Source organism: Giraffa tippelskirchi, chromosome 9 (assembly GCF_054371585.1).
Source record: "Giraffa tippelskirchi isolate mGirTip1 chromosome 9, T2T-mGirTip1v1.2.pri, whole genome shotgun sequence".
Taxonomy (NCBI): Eukaryota; Metazoa; Chordata; class Mammalia; order Artiodactyla; family Giraffidae; genus Giraffa; species Giraffa tippelskirchi.
Genome location: NC_137283.1, coordinates 4,886,282 through 4,905,348, shown reverse-complemented (window position 1 = coordinate 4,905,348; position 19,067 = coordinate 4,886,282). Strand labels below are relative to the sequence as shown.

General features: G+C 44.0%; 1 protein-coding gene across 2 annotated transcripts in view; it reads left to right on the top strand.

The window, feature by feature from the left end:
- The window catches only part of LOC145520507 (uncharacterized), a 143,036-nt gene that overhangs the window by 50,966 nt on the left and 73,003 nt on the right, over positions 1 to 19,067 (top strand). Inside the window, exons 2-3 of one of the 2 annotated variants that reach the window (XM_081527046.1) lie at positions 10,771 to 10,857; positions 13,997 to 14,076. In XM_081527046.1, coding sequence (XP_081383172.1) covers positions 10,771 to 10,857; positions 13,997 to 14,076 — 167 coding nt within the window. The remainder of the gene's footprint in view (positions 1 to 10,770; positions 10,858 to 13,996; positions 14,077 to 19,067) is intronic. The other variant, XM_081527047.1, reaches the window with a different exon arrangement.

Here is a 19,067-nt window from a genome sequence, read left to right as displayed (position 1 = left end):
CCTACATCAAAGCGGTGACAAAGTCTGGATAATTCTATCTCCTTGTAAGTTTTTAGTTCCTTCCCCTGCTCTGTTTGTCCTCGTTAGTTATTAACAAGATGACACCAGGGTCAGTGGCATCATTAGAGCCCACTACCCCATTTTGCTTTCATCACCCTAGCTTCTTATCCCCCGATCCACTCTTCCTGCAGCAACCTTAGAGTGAGGCGTCAAACCAACCCCAAACAGAATCCAGGAATGACCCACTCATGCTCCAGTTAAAGACCCACCAGAGGCTCCTCGATACCAGCAGGATAAAATCCCAACAGCCTGGCACACGCTTCCAGATTTTCCATGGGAAGTGTCCTCCTGTCTCAGCTCTTGTCCCAGATCTAGAGACCTCAGGGCTTCGTGCTGCCTTGACCAACCCATGGGTTTCCACCTGTGCCCTCTTGCTCTGTCCACACGCTGCCCTACCTGCCTGGTCATCAGATGTCTCCTCTTTTATGTTCTGTGCTCTGACTCCACGCAATCTGCTTTTCATCTTCTTTCCTTTAACAAAGTACAGTTGATTTACAAAGTTGTGTTAGTTTCAGGTGTACAGCGAAGTGATTCAGTTATACATTCATGTGTACACACACACACACACACATACACACACACACACATTCTTTTTCAGATACTTTTCCATTATAAGTTATTGCAAGATACTGAGTACAGTTCCCTGTGCTATACGGTAGGACGTTGTTGTTTATTTTATATACAGCATATGTGTATTTGCTAATCCCACATTCCCAACACACAATCTTCTTTGATTTCCCTTCTCTGGCCCCTCATTGCAGCCAGAATTGACACTCCTTCCATGGTTCTGTCTGGCTCGCCTTTCTGTCTCAGCCTCTGAAACACAGCACATTAGGTGGGCATTCATGTGAGTGTTTCCTTCACTGTAGACACCACATCCTATTTGCCTTATTCATTGTTTCGTTCCAGCATCTAGTGTAGAACCTGGTAATCACTCACTGTGACGGAGGAAGGGAGGAAGGGAGGGAGAGAAGGGGGGAGGGGGGAAGGGGGAGGGGGACACCAGTTTCTTAAAAACATTCATATTGCAAGTCACATGTACTCCTAATATATAAATAAAGCGCCAGTCAACCAACATTTTTCTTCAAAACATTTATTTAAGCATGTTCTACCAAAACTGAACCATACTTAAAGCAGTCCCTGGTAAAGGTGGCCCTGTTTTGTAATGTCTGTGCTCTTTCCCAAGCTTGAGCCTCTGCTCCTGAAGCTGCAGCTTCTGAGAGCGGAGCTTGATGAGCAGGGCGCCAGGACCCCATCTGGAGTCCCCCAAACCCAGGCCAGCCCTGCTCCCAGGTCTGCCTCGCCTTCACTCCAGCAACATTCTCTCGAGAGTGTGTGGGGCCTGACATCCCTCATCTGTGTATTATTGCAGGTGCTGGAGGCAAAGTCAGGCCCTTGCTTCTCACATGTGAAATGATTTGAAATAAAAGATCTGCCCTGGAAGCCCCACCAGGAAGCCTCAACCAGACCGCACAAAACTGACGTCTGGAGATTTCTCCTGCCGTGGGGCTCAGTGACCTGCAGGAACTGGTTGGACCCCTATCTTCCCAGCCCCGGTCAGTGACAGCAGATCCGTGCACTGGAATCTGCCCTAGTGAGTTCACAGCACAGACGGTGCGTGGACATCGGGGCTTTTCTCTCTTCTGCAGAGACAGCGGGACAGACAGTAGAGCACCTTCCCGACCCCATCCTCCCCGCCTGGCCCCCTCCACGTTCCCACCCCTCTCCCCAGCCCACACTTGAAGAGCCCAAGCCAAACACTTGTGAGAAACGCAGACAACCTGTGTGTCCACAGGAAGATTCATTTTTTCCTTCACCTTCATACAGGACGTCCCTTGGCAGTGATATTTAGATACAAGTGCTGAAAGACCATGTCCTCTTGGCAGCTCACTTCAGGTTATGTGGCCATTGTTTGCTAAGAAGGTGTTGAAATCTTCCTAGAACACAGTTTATTAAAACTGACCATGAGAAATCTCCCTGAGTGGACATAGTTATAAGAAAAGGCACACACACTCCCAGACAGGCAGAGCTTGACCACTTTTCTCTCTTTCCCTTCTCTTAACTCCCTGGGACCACTCAAACAGAGAGTTTCAAAATTAATATCATAAGGAGTTCAAGGGCCTGCAGCCCAGGGTTTGAGAAAATTTTATAATTGCTTTAGGCTGGCCCCCTCTCTCTGTCCCTGAAGTGGTGTTTTTAGAAGGAGGTTTATTAAGATGCTAATGGACAAACTTCAGGACCTTGCCTTTTCACAAGACCTGTCCCAAATTATAGTCTGCCATGTACTCACATGTCTTTGAAAAAAATCACAAAGGTAAGATTTTTTTTGCATTACTTTTCTTGAAAAGTGTCCCCCATGTCATATGCATTTCAGGCCCTACAAAGACTGGGTCCATCCCTGAGGATTATTTGATGTTGGTTTTGCCTAATTTATTTGAAGTCATAATCTCACATCCAACACTGTCCTTCTCATTAACTAAATTCCCATCCTCTGTCTGTCCTTATAAAAATTTACAAGGAAACCTCTGTGTTATAAAGTTGCTGTTTTTTAAAGGTCTGTGTTATTACCAAGAAAAAGAAAATGGATGTTTAACTTATAAAGGAAAAACATAGGCTTTTTGGCCAAAAAGCTTAGAGTTCAGCCGCCTTCTGGTTTCACTGGATCAAAAACCTCTCTCCCCAGCCTCCCTAGCACATCCCCTCCAAGTCAGCCTCCTTCATTAGCCTGAGAACTTCTCCTTGTCCTGAAGTTCCTTTCATCTCTGGGGCCCCTCCTATGAATTACCACTGAACTTAAGTTTCACCCTACAGACCCCTTACCACCCATTTGTTGTTGTTCAGTCACTAAGTTGTGTCTGATTCTTTGCAACCCCATGAACTGAGGCACGCCAGGCTTCCCTGTCCTTCACTGTATCCAGGAGTTTGCTCAAACTCACGCCCATTGAATCAGTGATGCCATGCAGCCATCTCATCCTCTGTCTCCCCTTCTCCTCTTGCCCTCAACCTTTCCCAACGTCAGGGTCTCTTCCAGTGAGTCAGCTCTTCCCATCAGGTGGCCAAAGGATTGCAGCTTTATCACACTGTCAGGGCAGAAGCCCTAAGAACCCGCACAGGTGGTCCTGTGTGGCTGGCAGGAAACCAGCCCTCCATACATAGTTACTGAATGGATACAAAAATAAACAAAGTAATACTTCTCTCTCTTTCTCTCTCTTTTTTTTTTTTTGGCTGGGCCATGTAGCAAGTGAGATTTTAGTTCCTCAAACAGGGATTGAATCCATACCCCTTGCAGAGGAAGCACAGAGACTTAACCCCTGGACCACCAGGGAAGTCCCCAAATAATACTTGTCTGAATTAGCAGTCAGGATATCCGAACTCTGGTTGCCTCTCTGCTCCCAAGAAGCTTGAGAACACTGAACAAACCTGTGCATTCCCTGGACCACATTTTCCACATACACATGTCAAATGCAGGGATTGGAGGTAGGCTCCAAACTGAGATTATCTTTAGTACCTCCTTTATGTGGAGCCAGTCCTCACAAGAAGGAATGAGGTTCCTCCTAAGAAAGACCACATCCTGGGAAAAGACAGGGCAGCTGCAGACACCTTGGTTTGGGTGGGGGACTGGTGTGAGGAGGGCTGGGCATCTTGAGCCTTCCTGGGACCTGTCTCTCCAGTGATTCTCTAGACCAGGCCCCACAGAATGAGATGAACAAGTAAAGAAGTTTGTTTTTCTTTTTTTTTTTAATATGATTTTCTTCGGTGGGCTTTGGGATCTCAATGTGTCAGCAGCATTGATATTGGGAGTTCGGGCAGAGGCAGAGTCTGGCACAGGGGACCTTGGGGGAAGGGTGACTTGGCAGCAGCAGCAGCAGCAGTGAGGACCTTCGTGGTGGGCAGTGGAGTGAGCAGCCACTCTTGATATCATCACAGTGAGATGGAGAAAAACAGAAGGAAAAAGGCAGACACTGTCTTAAGAAGACAGTTCATAGAGTGTGTATTTAAACAGCCTTTGTTGTTGTTGAGTCAATAAGTCATGTCTCTGTGACTCCGTGGACTGCAGCACACCAGACTCCTCTGTCCTTCGCTATCTCCCAGAGTTTGCTCAAACTCATGTCCATTGAGTTGATGATGCCATCCAATCATCTCATCCTCTGTCTGCCCCTTCTCCTGCCCTCAATCTTTCCCAGGATCAGGGTCTTTTCCAATGAGTCAACTCTTCTCATCAGCTGGCCAAAATATTGGAGCTTCAATTTTAGCGTCAGTCCTTCCAATGAATATTCAGGGTTGATTTCCTTTGGAATTGACTGGTTCGATTTCCTTACAGTTCAAGGGACTCTCAAGAGTCTTATCCAGCACCACAGTTCGAAAGCATCCGTTCTTTGACGCTCAGCCTTCTTTATGGTCCAGCTCTCACATCTGTACATGACTACTGGAAAAACCATAGCTTTGACTATATGAACCTTTGTTGACAAAGTGATGTCTCTGCTTTTTAATACACTCTAGACATTTGCAGAACCCTGGGGCAGGAATGTAGCAGAGATACATGTTTTTGCTGTTGTTGTGTGAACCTCTTTTTACTGCAAGGTCTGGACTGGAATATGATTGGGCATTTATTGGGAATCCAAAATTATAAAAGATTATCATAACCCAAAGAATGTGATACACATTCAATTCTCAGATATTATAATCATAAACTGAACAGAATTAAGAATATGTCATGCCATGGCTATAAAATTGGAAAGTTCAGGCCTGTGTTTTCTTTCCCCGATACAGTAGAAAGGTTTCCTGTGATACTTAATGTGTGTGCATGTGTGTGCTAAGTTGCTTCAGTTGTGTCCTACTCTTTGCAACCCCATGGACTATAGCCTGCCAGGCTTCTTTGTCCGTGGGATTCTCCAGGCAAGAATACTGGAGTGGGTTGCCATGCCCTCCTCCAGGGAATCTTCCAAACCCAGCAATGGAACTGGTGCCTCTTATGTCTCCTGCGTTGTCAGGCAGGTTCTTAACCACTGGCACCACCTGGGAAGTCCATGATACTTAATACATGGATTAAATTAGTCAAGTTAGATGACTTATCTGATCCTCAGTTTCTTCACCTGGAAGATGGGATAATAATATATACTTTGCAGGGGTCTTGGGAGGGAGTCAACATACAAACCACCCGGGTGAAGGTCTGGCCCTCAAGAGTGCTTAATAAACATTATTCTCTCTCCAGCTTCCTGTCCATTCATTCATAAAGCTTCATCCCCAATTCAAAACAGAAGTTTAAGGGAGAGAGGACAAGGGCAGAAGATGGTTCATGCTATTCTAGAAGTTTCCTTGTGATATTCAGTACATTTTTAAGGGACTGACGAGTCTATGAAGTATAGAAGAAAAGGGAAGGGTTGAAGTTGTGGTCACAGGAAGTAGCTCTGGGTGCCTTGTAACTCCCTCTCCATCCTCCGTCCCCTTTCCATCGACGCCCTGTGCTCCCCCTCCACTTGCTGGTGGTTTTATCTGTGCTCATCTTTGCCACCATATCAAGACCGCGGTCCTTTGGGAGTCATCTCAGAACCTGTGAAGAGCTCACTGGTGTTTTTTCTTTCTTTCTCTGGGTTTTGAAAATACAATTTTCATGTCTATGTATGGGCTTTTGACCATCAATAGATTTTATTAACTTACTAATCAGTAACTAAGTGTGACACACAGGTAAAGGCAATGCTCTCGGTGGAGGTGGAAGTCTAGGGGTCACTGTGTTCTGTTCCCGATGAACCCCTGACAAGCATATTCCTACCTGTCAATATTTCTTTAATTATGCATATCTTCCTTTATCAGCAGTTACTTGATTGTGTCCTGGTGAGTGGTCTGGAGCATATATGAGCTTGTGTGTGTACACGCACAACGAGGTGTAACATGTAGTGAATAGAATATCATTTGGGGGCTGTGGGAGCCCTGTGTTTAAATTCCACGTCCACTACTCAGTAACTCTGTGACTTTGACCAGTTTACTTAACTGCTCTAAGCTTCAGTATTTTTAATTTAAAAATGAGATTTGGAGGATTTATGCAGAGCACCACAAAGACGATAGCTAAGGTATTAATATTCTAAGTATAATGAATAATGAAGCAATGTATAAACATTACATACAACATTGTTAACAAACAGGTTTTATGAGAATGAGAAACTTTTCAGAAATACTCGTTGAGATCTTGTGACAGTAAAGACCACAGAGACAGCCAGAAAGCTTTCACAGATTTTTCACTAATCAAGGGAAAAGCAAGGCCGCTTATTAAAAAAGTTACTGCTCTATCAGTCCTTTCCAATTCAGTCATTGGGAGTTAACAGTAAAAATAATATTGATTCATCATATTTACTGAAACTTCACCCAGCAGAGATCCTCCAGGGCCTGTGATCTTTCCAGGAGGAACTCTGTCTTAGCACTGCTGCCTCTTCCAAAAAACCATCTGGCAGAAAACAGTATCCTGCCTGGAATTCACAGCACTTCTTCATTTGTGAAAACAAACAAAAAAATTCATTTCCTCCCAAATCTTCTCAGGATCCTTTCTCTGATCTATTATCTTGTAGGAATCAGTTTTCCCACGGCCTTCTTGACGCCTCCGTCAGGGCGCAGGCCGATCCACCGCCCCCCCACCCCCGGCCCCCCAGTGGAAGTGGAGCCTTTAAGGGACATCGTACTGTCACCTGGGTGTCTCATGATTGGGTCAGAAAGGATTCAGTCAGACTCCCCATGGGAATTATTTCTGGGAGATGCTTCTATAGGCGAGCAAGCAGTTCTTATTTGTAAAAAATCTACCTAGATTTTCCATTTTTTTTTAACAACAAATATTTGTTACTCATGAGATAAAACACAATGAAAGCTGAAACAAAGTGTGGTGATACCAAGGTTGCAGCCAGGTAGGCTTTTTTTTCAGATTTTGTTACTGTTTTCATCTTGAAATGGGCTTTGAACTGGCTGTGTATTACCTTACTTAATTTTCCCGAACACATCCACTCACGTTGCCCATAAGAGTTTCACAAGCTGACCTAAGTCTCAGAGATAGGAAGATTTGACTGCTACTGAATTAAAAGCCTTATTTATTTACGTATTTATGGTCATTCCACATAGCACATTGGATGTGAACCCAGGCCACCTGCATTGTACACCCAGAATCTTAACCACTGGACCTCTACGGAAGTCCCAAGAGCTTTACTGTTTTTTAAATATTTTGTTGTTGCTGGTTTTTATTCTATTTTTGACTGCGCTGGGTCTTCACTGCTACTCAAGCTTTCTCTAGCGGTGGAGAGTGGGGACTGCTCCATTGTGGTGCACAAGCTTCCCATTGAGGTCGCTTCTCTTGTTGCAGAGTACCAGCTCGAGGTGCAAGGGCTTCAGTTATTGCCTATGGGGGGCTCAGTACTCACGGCCCATGGGCTTAATTGCTCCACAGCACGTGGACTCCTCCTAGACCAGGGATCAAACCCGCGTCCCCAGCATTGGCAGCCAGATTCTTATCCACTGTACCACCAAGGAAGTCCGAGCCTTATCTTTTAACACCTACAAGTAGATGGCAGTGCAGGAATTTGAACTCAGGTCTGTCTGACCAAAGTCTGTATTTATCACTACTATTATTCCTTCAGACATCTTCCAGAGGTGAAAAATCCAGAGTCTGATCAATGTGGTTTCTTTCTGTAGCCACAGTTAAGGTGAATGAAAAAATAAATATTCTCCCTAACAATCAAATGTCCAGTTCTTTTTCCCCAAACTGATGGATTTTATAAGACCCTTGGCTATGTTCATGACTCTCTACAGAAAGGGTCCATTCTAAACCCCAAACATCCGTAAACTGCATCTTCATTTTGAAATTTGTAAGGAAGCTTCCAAAGATACTAAATGACAAGATAATATGAGAGATGGAACAGACAGGTAATAGAGAGAGGCATAAATCAGGCCAGTTAACACCAGAATGAAATAATGTGTTCTCCACCAGCAACTAACTAAAGAGGAAATGACTTAAAATAAATTTTAGTAGTGCCTAATATTCTTTTATTTTGTAAACAGAATTTGAAACTCATAATTTTCCTTGGGTTTCAATTTAATGTCCACTAGGTAAGTACCTTCTAAGCCAGTTACAGTTTGACTTCCTTTAAGTTTGGGGGAGAAGGTTTGGGGGGCAAATTTGTAAAACTCAAAGGAAAAAAAAACTTTGATTTTGCATTAAAAGAATCTTCTATTTATTTTCATTCAATTCAGGGTGAGAGCCAGGATTATTTGTCTCTCGTGGTGTTCCAGCACATGTGTCAAGTTTAACTGAATGACTAGGGAATGAATCTAATGGCAGCAAATATGAATTAGTCCAACTGGCAAGAAAGAGATTATGAAACTAGTCATGTGATTTTAAAGCAGTCCCAAGTTTGGATTTTGGAAAGTTAGATTTAAGAATAACTGAAAATCAACGCCTAAGGGCAGATAGAGGAGGAATAAATCTTACCTGTTCTGCCATCATCAAATTAAATTTCAAACCAACCATCCCTCACCTCAATTTCAAGCAGAATTAGCAGGAAAGCTTGAGAATGGGGTGCTCAGGAGGCTGGAGGAACTGACAAGGAAGGGAAGACAAACTCATGGGTCAAACTGTGCAGAGACGGGTGGAGAGTCCGCTCTGGCAACTTGAGAAGTAGACCTGTTTCACTCGAAACCCATCAGATCTGGACAGAGAGATGCTGGATTTTATTATTGTTTGTTCCTTGACATAGAGTCAAAATAAGCCCCAAGCTGAATATCCAGCTTTGCATCTAAGGCATTTTCGTGTCTCCACTGTGGCAAAGGAAAACACATTTTTTTTCCTGTTGCTATGTATATTGGCAAATATCCTATCCAAAGGATTGTGCTCCAAGAACTCTGGAAACACCTGCCAGCAGAAAACTTGGGAGCTTTGTTTAAACAAGTGGACCTGCCAACTTTCCAGTACTGTTGACTATGCAGGACTAAAAAACGTGGACTATTTTAAAACCTACTTGATGGATAACAGGAACTGGGTCTTAGTGATGTGGCACGGAATGTGTTCATCTTTTTTAATTTAAATATTGCATAGTCTGAGCCTTCTGCAAGGACACTGAGGTGTTCATCACCCTTCAGTACTGACCCCACCATGTGGCTATGAATGGGGAAATGCTTGGACTGAATTCAAGGTATTTGGCAAAACAGAGTTTCCAGGAAACACTGTGGTAATCTGAAGCACCGGGCTCTGACATGTACAGGCATTAAAACAATGTCCTTTGGGTTATCATGAGTTTCTAGTATATTCTGTAACACCCAGTGTGGACTCTCCTAAGTCTTAGTGAGCAATTAAATTCTGAGTCCTAACTGAACTCTCGTATGACAAATGGTTCCACTCTCTTCTTCCCCTGTCAAATTAACTACTATATGTGCTTGTCCAGTAGGCAAGATGGTTTCTTGGTGTAGTGAATAGAGGCATTTGGCTGTGTACAGTTGAGTGGTTGACCAAAAAATGCCATGCTCAAGACAGTAGCATTTAGTGGCATCTGTTTTCATTCCAACAGACAGTACTTGATTGTTTGACAGTAACTGAGGGCATCAGAGGAGGAGGAAGGACGCCAGGTGTCCTTGCAGAGTGTAAGCTTGTCCCACTGAATTTCAGCTGTTTCCTTGACGAAGGATGACATGGTGAAGTTTTCTGGAGGGACCAGTGCTGTTATTCCAAAGGTCCATCAGCCTTAGGATGTTGGTCTGTTTTGTGTGGTTGGAAGGAATAGTGTGGAAAACCTCCTTGTCAATGTGTCCATCTTCTGACCTGCCATGAAAGCCCTGCCGTGTTGAGCTGTTCCTTCAGATTGTCTCCTTAGGAAAGTCACTGTGCATCTTAGGTCCTCAGTTTCCTCATCTATAAAAACAGGGATTTAGACTATATATCATTTAGCTATCACCACAATAAGGGAAGCCTGGCGAGCTGCAGTCCAGGGGATTGCAAAGAGTCAGACTCGACTTAGCAACTGAACATTAAGACTCAACACCAAGGGTCAACAGGTCAGTTCTGCCCCATGTACCACTGGGTAAAGAAAGTCACATAACCAACGCCAGAGTGACGGAGTGTGGAAATGCTCTCCATCCATGAAGAAGCCAGGGCAAAGGTGTGGAACAGGGAAGGAACTGAGATCAGTAATTCAACCTACTGTAGACTGGCTCAGTGGGTTCAGGATCCCCCAATTTAAAACATATAAAGCTACAATCATTCTGCAGTCCCTCTAGGGAATTCCTCAGGCATTGGACTTATTTTTTAAAATATTTACTTATTTGGCTGTGCCAGGTCTTCATTGCAACATGTGGGATCTAGTTCCTTTTCAGGGATCGAACTCAGGCCCCCTGCATTGGGAGATCAGAGTCTTAACCACTGGACCACCAGGGAATCCCAGGGCACTGGATTTAAAACCTGGTACACATAAGTATCACGCCGTGAGCTTGTGCAAAATAAGGTCCTGTGGACTTCTATAAAACATTAGGAGAATTGAGATGGGGGTCTAAAAAATCCCATTTTTTAATAAAAATATCTCTAGATAATTTGGATGCCAGGGCTTTGTGGAGCTTGACTCTTCTATGATCCCGGGGTTCTAGGCATTACCTCTGTCTTGACAGTACGTGTGAGTACCAAGTACCAGCATCAGTTAGCTGAGTCACGTGATATATGTCAGCTGAAATATATTACTCTTCTGTTCCCAGCTGATGCATTTGGCAGGGACAGCAAGTCCACGAGCCAGTGCGGTAGAGGATGTAGAACCAGGAAGGGAGCCAAGGCATCTTGTGAAGGTATGAAAGTCTCAGATTTTGTTTACAGCAGTCCTAAACAGTGATGGTCTTAAGCATTGATTCCAGAAGGTCAGAGTTAATATGCAGTTATCCCTGGTGGTGGGAAACTCAAGCAAAACCTCAGTCATTTAATATATCAGTGTAGCACCAGAGAACGGGACGACAGAACCAGCAGGATGTGGTCCTTCTCTTCTCTTTCTCTTTTTCGTCAATCTCTTTCTCTATATATACATTTCTATCTATCTCTATTTCCCTATCTACCTGTCTGTCTTTCCTGATTGGCAGATGTGGGACTTGGCTGTACCTATTTAAAATCCACAGGGCAGGCCACCGTGTCTCAAGGGCAGACTGGAACTTGGATAGGATCTGACACTGAAGATCAGAATTCTGCAGGCAGAATTCTCTACCCTTGAAGTCTTTCACCCAATTGAATCAGGCCCAACTAGATTGTGGAGGATATTCTCCTTTAGATGTTAATCATATCTGCAAATTACCTTCATGGCAACACCTGGATTAGTGTTTGACTGAATGCACGCGTGTGTGTGGCTAAGTTGCTTCAGTCCTGTCCTACTCTTTGTGACTCTGTGTACTATAGCCCGCCAGGCTCCTCTGTCCATGGGACTCTCCAGGCAGGAATACTGGAGTGGTTGCCATGCCCTTCTCCAGGGGATCTTCCTAACCTCGGCATTGAACCTGAGTCTCTTATGTCTCCTGCATTGGCAAGCAGGTGGTTCTTTACTACTAGCTGCATAACTGGGTACAATAGGTTGAGCCAAACTGGCACTTAATACTGACCATCATAGTTAAGGATTCTTCTTGATTTTTGTCACATTTTTATGTTACTTAGGGTCTTGCTTAATATATTCTATTAAGGTGACTCATTTCCTTCAAATTTTAGCCTCCTGCTAAACAATAATAACTATGAAATTTCTGATTCAATCTGCTAGTTATATAGATTATACAAACAATAAAATTAATTATAACTATTAAAATGCCACCTTAAATAATTCACCAAATCCTCTTGGAAATGTTCGACTAGTTCATCAAATCTCTTGCCACAGAGCTGGGTTGAAAAGTTTCCTGCGCAAAAAGGAGGAATGTTAATGAACAAAGTCAAGTCTTTGGTCAGTTGCTCAGCCTAGGCATGACAAAGTACAGGAAATATTTTCTGTTAGAGAAAGCCTTGGTCAGAGCAGGTGCATGATTGTTTGGGAAGAGGAAGTGAGGACCTGTGCCCAGAAGGAAGAATGGAAGGACACTCAGGGCTTTCTGACAGTTTCATAGATATTTGGAAAATGACTTCACCTGCTTGTGGGTGGTGCTAGTGGTAAGAGTCCACCTGCCAATGCAGGAGACATAAGAGATGTGGGTTTGATCCCTGGATCAGGAAGATCCCCTGAAGGAGGGCGTGGCAACCTGCTCCAGTATTCTTGCCTGGGGAACCTCACGGACAGGGGACCCTGGTGGGTTACAATCCATAGGGTCACAAAGAGTCAGACATGATTGAAGTGGCTGAGCATGCACACATTATAACTTTCAGGAACACTATGTTGCAAAAAACTAGAAATAATTGAGTTTATCAAACTAAAGCAACAGAAGATGAAAAAGAAATAATCTTTGCCCTTAAAACCCTTATAATCTAGTGGTAAAGATGAATATCGAAAGATGACTGCACAACACCTTTAGACCATGAAATTTTTGCACCTTGGTTTATGTACGTGGGTGTGTTCTGGTATCTCCGAGTTTATAGTCGATGGGAACTTAAATAGAATTTGTATCCTACTGTTGCGTGAAAATTGTGTAAGTCTTAGTTATGTTGGATTGGTTCACGGTGCTTTTCAGATCTACTATATCCTTCTGTGATCAGTCACTCAAATGTGTTCTACTCTTGGGGACGGTAGCCCACCAGGGTCCTCTGTCCATGGAATTTTTCAGGTAAGAATATTGGAGTGGGTTACCATGTCCTACTCCAAGTACTCCACTAAGGAGCTATTTTTAGTCCTTTTCCTTCTATGTATCCTTCTACTTTTCCTATATCCCTCTACTTTTCTGTATATTTATTCTATTAATTTTTGAGAGTTTGATATTGAAACTCCAACTACAAATTTTAATTTGTCTACTTAAAAAATAATTATATTATATAGTGGAACTATATGTTCCACTTTGTTCTGTATTTTCCCAGCCTCCTGTAAATGTGTTATCATACTTTCATAATTTAAAAACTAGAAAAGAAGAAAGAAAAAAGGGAAAAACAAAGTGAAAAGATTACTGCAGACCAGTGTAGAATATTCTGGTAGAGGCCTGCAGGGGTGATGAGGAAGGGGCCAGGCAGTCAGGAGGGCTGCCTGGAGGAGAGGCTGTCAAACTGAGGCTCAAAGAATAACAGGAATTATAATAGCCTAGTAAACAGGGCCTGGGTATTGGGAGTGGGAGGAGCATTCCGTATAATGTGGAAGCATGAACAAAATCAAAGACTTGAGCTTGCATTGTGTGTGTGTGTGTGTGTGTGTGTTTAGAGGGCAAAGGCCAGGGGTGGATACAGTACAGAATCTGCATGACCCCTGGTGCTGGAAGCACAAAGTGTGGGGCTTGGGAGGGTGGAGAGGCAGGCACAGGCCATCCGATGAAGTCTTTCCCTTCAGCTGCAGGAAGTGCTGAATTTCCCAGTGATAAGATCACACACGTGCTTCAGATACCACGAAGTCAGGAGAAGGACAATTTATTTTATTTTCAACCAGTCTGTACATTTTTAAAGTAAAAAGTAGTTATTTTAGGGGAAAAAAATGCCAACATTGGATTTTCTTACACTTTACTATTCTGGCATTGCTTTTGTTTTTGAACTACATCTGGCAGAATGGAGGTGGATGAGAGCTGAAGTCAAGTATCCTGAATGCAGTGTTATGGATTTCCTGGATGGGTTTTACTTATTTATTTTGATTTTTTTTTAAACTGGAGTATAGTTAATTTACAATGTTGGGTTAGTTTCAAGTGTACAGCAAAGTGATTCAGTTATGTGTGTGTGTGTGTGTGTGTGTATTTTTCAGATTTGGATGTGTTTTCTTGAATACTGAACAAAGCCATCCTATTTTAGCATCCTCTCCCATTGTCTTAAGGATTTTGTTTATTTGTTTTTATTTAGTGGTTCTCTGCAGAGACAGTCAGTCATGTGCAAGAAATCGGAACTTCAGAGTGGTTCCAGTACAGGAGAGAACGTACCTGGTAATGATAACTGATGTCTGTGAATGAATGGCTGGGTGAACCAGGGAGGCCAGAGTCCACACCAGGCCACACAGTAGCTCCAGTGAACTCTGTCCCCTCTACGCCCCCAGCCAGGCCTCCTCGGGTCTGCGTGCACTGTGGGCTTCGCTGGGCAGGAGGTATTTTGATTCACTTGGGTAAATCACGTGCTTTGAAGCAGGAGGGGAGACACAGTCCCTTTGTCAGGCACACACCCGCATTTGGTGACTCAGCATGTTACTGAGCAAGGGAGATGGGAAAGGTCTCCAAGACTTGCCCACAGGGGTAGTGGTCATGGCTGATGCCTCACCGTGCCACAGCGCCATCTCCTCACCCCGGTCCCTAAAAACCATCCCTGGAATTTACAAAGCAGGCTCTAAAGAAAGGGCAGAGCAATGGAAGTTTCCTTAGGGTTGTTCTCACCGTGCACACCTTGGGGAAAGCAGAAACATTTTCTGAGAGGCAGCAGGGACCACAGATCATCAGGCACGTTGCTGGAGAACCGCACATCCTGCCAGCCCCAGCTGCCCCCTTGTCAGCCATGATAACATTCTAGTTCACGCTTTTACTTTCTCAGAACTCCACAGTAGCTCAAGTGTGTCAGCGTCACGTCAAGTTTATTTTGAAGATGCCGAGATCTCCATGGAGACTTGGGGCAAGAAACATAATGAGAGGCCTTTATCAATTTTCATATCATCTTGTCATGGTTTTTTTTACATAGTATTCTTGATGAAAGCAGAAAATGGCAATAAGTAATTAGTTTCTTCAGATAAGAATCCTGTGGGCAGAGAAAATTGCCCGGGAGCCTTCTGTCCTATGGTCTCTGAGTCCAGAAAGCTCAGTCCTTTTCCTTTTCTCTGTGTGTGGAAGGGGTGGATGAGGCCAGTTGTGCTGTGAAAGGGCCACCGCGGTCCTTGCCACCTTTTTCTGCTTCCAGCCTATATATACTTCCTGTGTTTCTTGGCTTCCTCGTTTGAATAGGGTACCAGCGTCCAACTGAGCTGTGGGCGTCGTTTTCAAAGCTGCTGTTTGAGAATGGGGGGTGGCCCAGCCCGCAGGAAATGAGGAAACCCATAGGCCAGGCCTTTGGACTCCATGCTGAGGCCGGAATCGAGACACTTGTTCTTGAGGACAAGAACTACTTTGTAAAGAATAGCCGCTGTACTCCTAGCCCAGAAGGTCTGGGCTCGAGTACCGTCAAGCCCTGAAACTCATTTTTCCATAAACAAGCCTCAGCCTTAGACATAACTCTCTTTAGACACTCTGATGACTTCATGGACCAGGCATGCGGGGCGCCCAGATGTATGACTTGCTCAGCCTCATTCACTGGGGAAACCGACCTTGTCCTTTGATTTGGTCTCAGCACAGATGTCATTTGTCAGAAATGCTCAAGGAGGTCACTTGTCCGTAACTTATCTCTTAGGACCCTGACTCATTTTGGGGGTGACTGTCCCTCCTCCCCCATCACAGTCGTGTCCTCTCTGGCTTCTTCTCAGGGGAGTGAGTGTTTCTTTAAATAAAAACTCAGACTGCCCCAAATCTCTGCACTCTCAGAGATTTCTATACCTAATTGGCTTGAGGTTTTTATGACTTGTTATGGAAAAAAAAAAGAAAAGACTTGCAGTCTTCACTGTAATCTTTTTAATGGAAGATAATTCCCAAGACAAACAGTAACACAAGCTTATTTTCCTGCCAAACACGATTCAGATTTGACAAGAGTGTCTCATCTCTCCCGCTGCTTAAGAGAAAACAGGGTGATCAGGATCTGAGTAGAAAGAGCTTCATGAAATTCAAAGACTTGTGGGGAGCTGAGGCAAGACAGGCAAGAGAAAACGAGACACTTCCCCAAATTTTGCATGGCTCAGCTCTTTCTGCGGTGGTTTCAGACAGATGGCAGAGGTTAGTCTCATCTTCCGTCAGCTGTCAGCCTGAGACCATAGTGAATTCCCTTCTAGATGATCTGCTAGCTTTTCTGTAACTTGGGGCACCACATCTTTGGAATTTTTTCAGGCCATCCTAATTCCAGCTGTTCTATCCCATAGTCTCTATAAATAGCTTGGCTTTTTATGTTTCAACGTTTGTTCAATTCCAGTTCTTTGTTCAAGGAGTATCTGCATATAGGAACACAAACCTTAAGCGTGCATCTTGAGAATGGTACACACAGACACAGATAGAACATTGCCAGCCTTCTGTGAGCTTCCCTTGTTATCATCATTCTGCTTTGCCTGTTTTGCAACTTCACAGAAATGGAACCACATAGTGTGGAGCTGTTTGGGTCAGGCTTCTTTCCCTCAGTCTGACATCTGTGAGACACAGCCATTATGTTGGAAGCAGCAGGAACTTGTTCCTTTTGACTTCTCTGTAGTGTCCTAATTTATAAACACACCAGGACATTGGATGGGGAAACACCTTGGCTTTTATTGGTGGACAATTTGGTCCCCATAGCTACAGGATCTCAGACATCATCAAAGAGAGGGGTAAGGCTTCCCTGGTGGCTCAGTGGTAGGGTCTGCCTGCCAGTGTAGGAAACATGGGTTCGATCCCTGGTCCAGGAAGATCCAACATGCCACAGGGCAACTGGGCCCACACACCACAAATACTGAGCCTGTGCTCTAGAGCCCAGGAACCGCAACTAGCAACTACTGAGCCCACGAGCCACAATTACAGAAGCCCGTGCGCCTGAGAGCCCAAGCTCAGCAACAAGAGAAGCTGCCTTGGTGCCACTACAAAGAGATAGAGCCCACGCAGCGAACACCCAGCACAGCCAAAAATAAAAGGAAAAAAGAAAGAATCTTAAAAAAAAAAAAAAAAGAGGGGCAAAAATAACAGGGATTTCAAATCTGATACGTGGTTCAAATACCCATCAGCTCTGCCACGTATTAGCTTTGAGCCCTTGGCAAGTTATTAATATTTATCCTAGCTTGCCTTACATGGCAGAAGGTATTTAGTATCCGCCATTACAGAGAATACTCCGAATCAAATTCTGGGACTTGGTTCCAAGGATAAGGGCCCCAAAGATGTTTTATTTCCAGAGACACATATTAATTATTCATTGTTTATTCAACAAATGATTGTGCAGCAACCACCATATCCCAGGCTCTGTTCTAGCAGTGGATTGGTCAGCTTGTCCTCATGACAATTGGGAAGCAGGATACCAAAGAAGTAAACATTTAAATGAACAAGATCATTTTGCTATCAATAAGTGTGGATGTAGGGGACTTGCCTGTGATCCAGTAGTTAAGACTCTGCACTCCCAGTGCAGGGGCCCGGGTTCAATCCCTGGTGAGGAAACTAGATCTCACATGCTGCAACTAAGACCCAGTGCAGCCAAATAATATTAAAAAACTGAAAGTAAAAAAAATGTCACTGCAGAAAATAAAGCAGGGCAAGGAGATGGTGTAGCGGGTGTTGGGTGCTGGTCTAGATCAGGAAGTGGGGGAGACCGAGTGGAGGAAGTCACATGTAAGTAAAGAGCTAAACAATGTGTATGATTCACTTATCTAAGTCTCTGGGGAAAGAGACTTGCAGACAGAAAGCAAGTAAAAGTCCTTGAGGCAAAAACAAGTTTGACATATTTGAAGAACAGCCAGGAACTCCACGGGGTCTCAAAAGAGTTGGACATGACTGAGCATGCACACATAGACACAAGTGCCTAAAGAGAATGGGAATGGGGTGGCGGAGTGAAGTGGGTTGAGATGAGAGAGGCAGGCAGGGGCCAGACCCTGCGCACCCTCCCCTCACTGTCAGTATCCCAGGCTTCTGTGGCAGCCTACAGGCTGCTGGGGTGTTAAATGACTTCCCCAAGATCACTCAGAGCCAGAACTGCACAAGAGTTCAGGTCTTCTGGGACATGACTAAATAACCTGCATCTCAGCTCCCTCACTGAGGTTGGGAAATGAATGATCAGATGTGAATGATATTTGGCAGCACCCACTTGAATGAGTTCCGAAGCTTACATTAGTGTGGAGTGTGCTGTGCTGCAGGGGAAGCAGGTCAACCCCGGGGCCAAATCTGGCTGGCTGCCTGTTTTTATAAGGTCCATGAGCTAAAGCAATTTTTACATATTTATATATTTGAAAAAATATCAAAATAAGAATAATATTTTGAGACATGGAGAATTATGTGACATTCAAGCTTGTGTCCACACGGTTTTATTGGACTAGAGCTATACTCACGTGTTTATGAATTTTCTATGGCTGCTTCAGGGGCTCTGATGGTGGAGCTGAGTTGTTGTGATGAAGATCATATGAGCCTAAATGCCTAACATTTTTATTATCTGGCCCTTTACAGAAAGTTTCATGATCTCTTCTCTATAGTATAAAATCCTAATAGTTCAATAACTGAAATAGCTACCCTCTCAGGATCCACCTTTAAATAATGCAATGTTTTTGGAAAATCTTCAGGACAAATAAGTTGCAAAATATACTCCTAGACACCTGAGTTCACCTTTTATGTAGTTTTGCTGGCTTTAAGCCCTTATACGCACAGCAGAGATTTTGATTATAGAATATGTGATCTGCATGCCTTCTCTCTGTGAGCAATTAGACAGCAGGTCCAGACTCTTGTAGGTCATTAAGGCGTCTGCTCATATATAACAGAAAATTCCTGTTAGTCTATCCCATCACGCTCATCCTTTTCTTTTCTATGACACCAGTGTATGCTAACTAAATGAATCTCAGTCATTGAGAAAGACCAAGCGTGGGTGGATGGTGTGGAAGAAAAGAGGGTGTTACGGCCTGAATGTCTGTATCCCTCGTCAGTTCTGATGTTGAAGCCCTAACCTCAATGTGGCAGTGTTAGGAGGGGAGCCTTTGGAGGCAGCTGGGTTTAGAGGTCATGAGGGTGGGGCCCAATGAGGGGATTAGTGCCCTTGTAAGAGTAAGAACCCAGAGCTCACTCACAATCTCTGTCCTGTGAGAAAATAGCAAAGAGGTGGCCCACAGATGACCATAGCAAGTGAAGTAAGTCAGAAA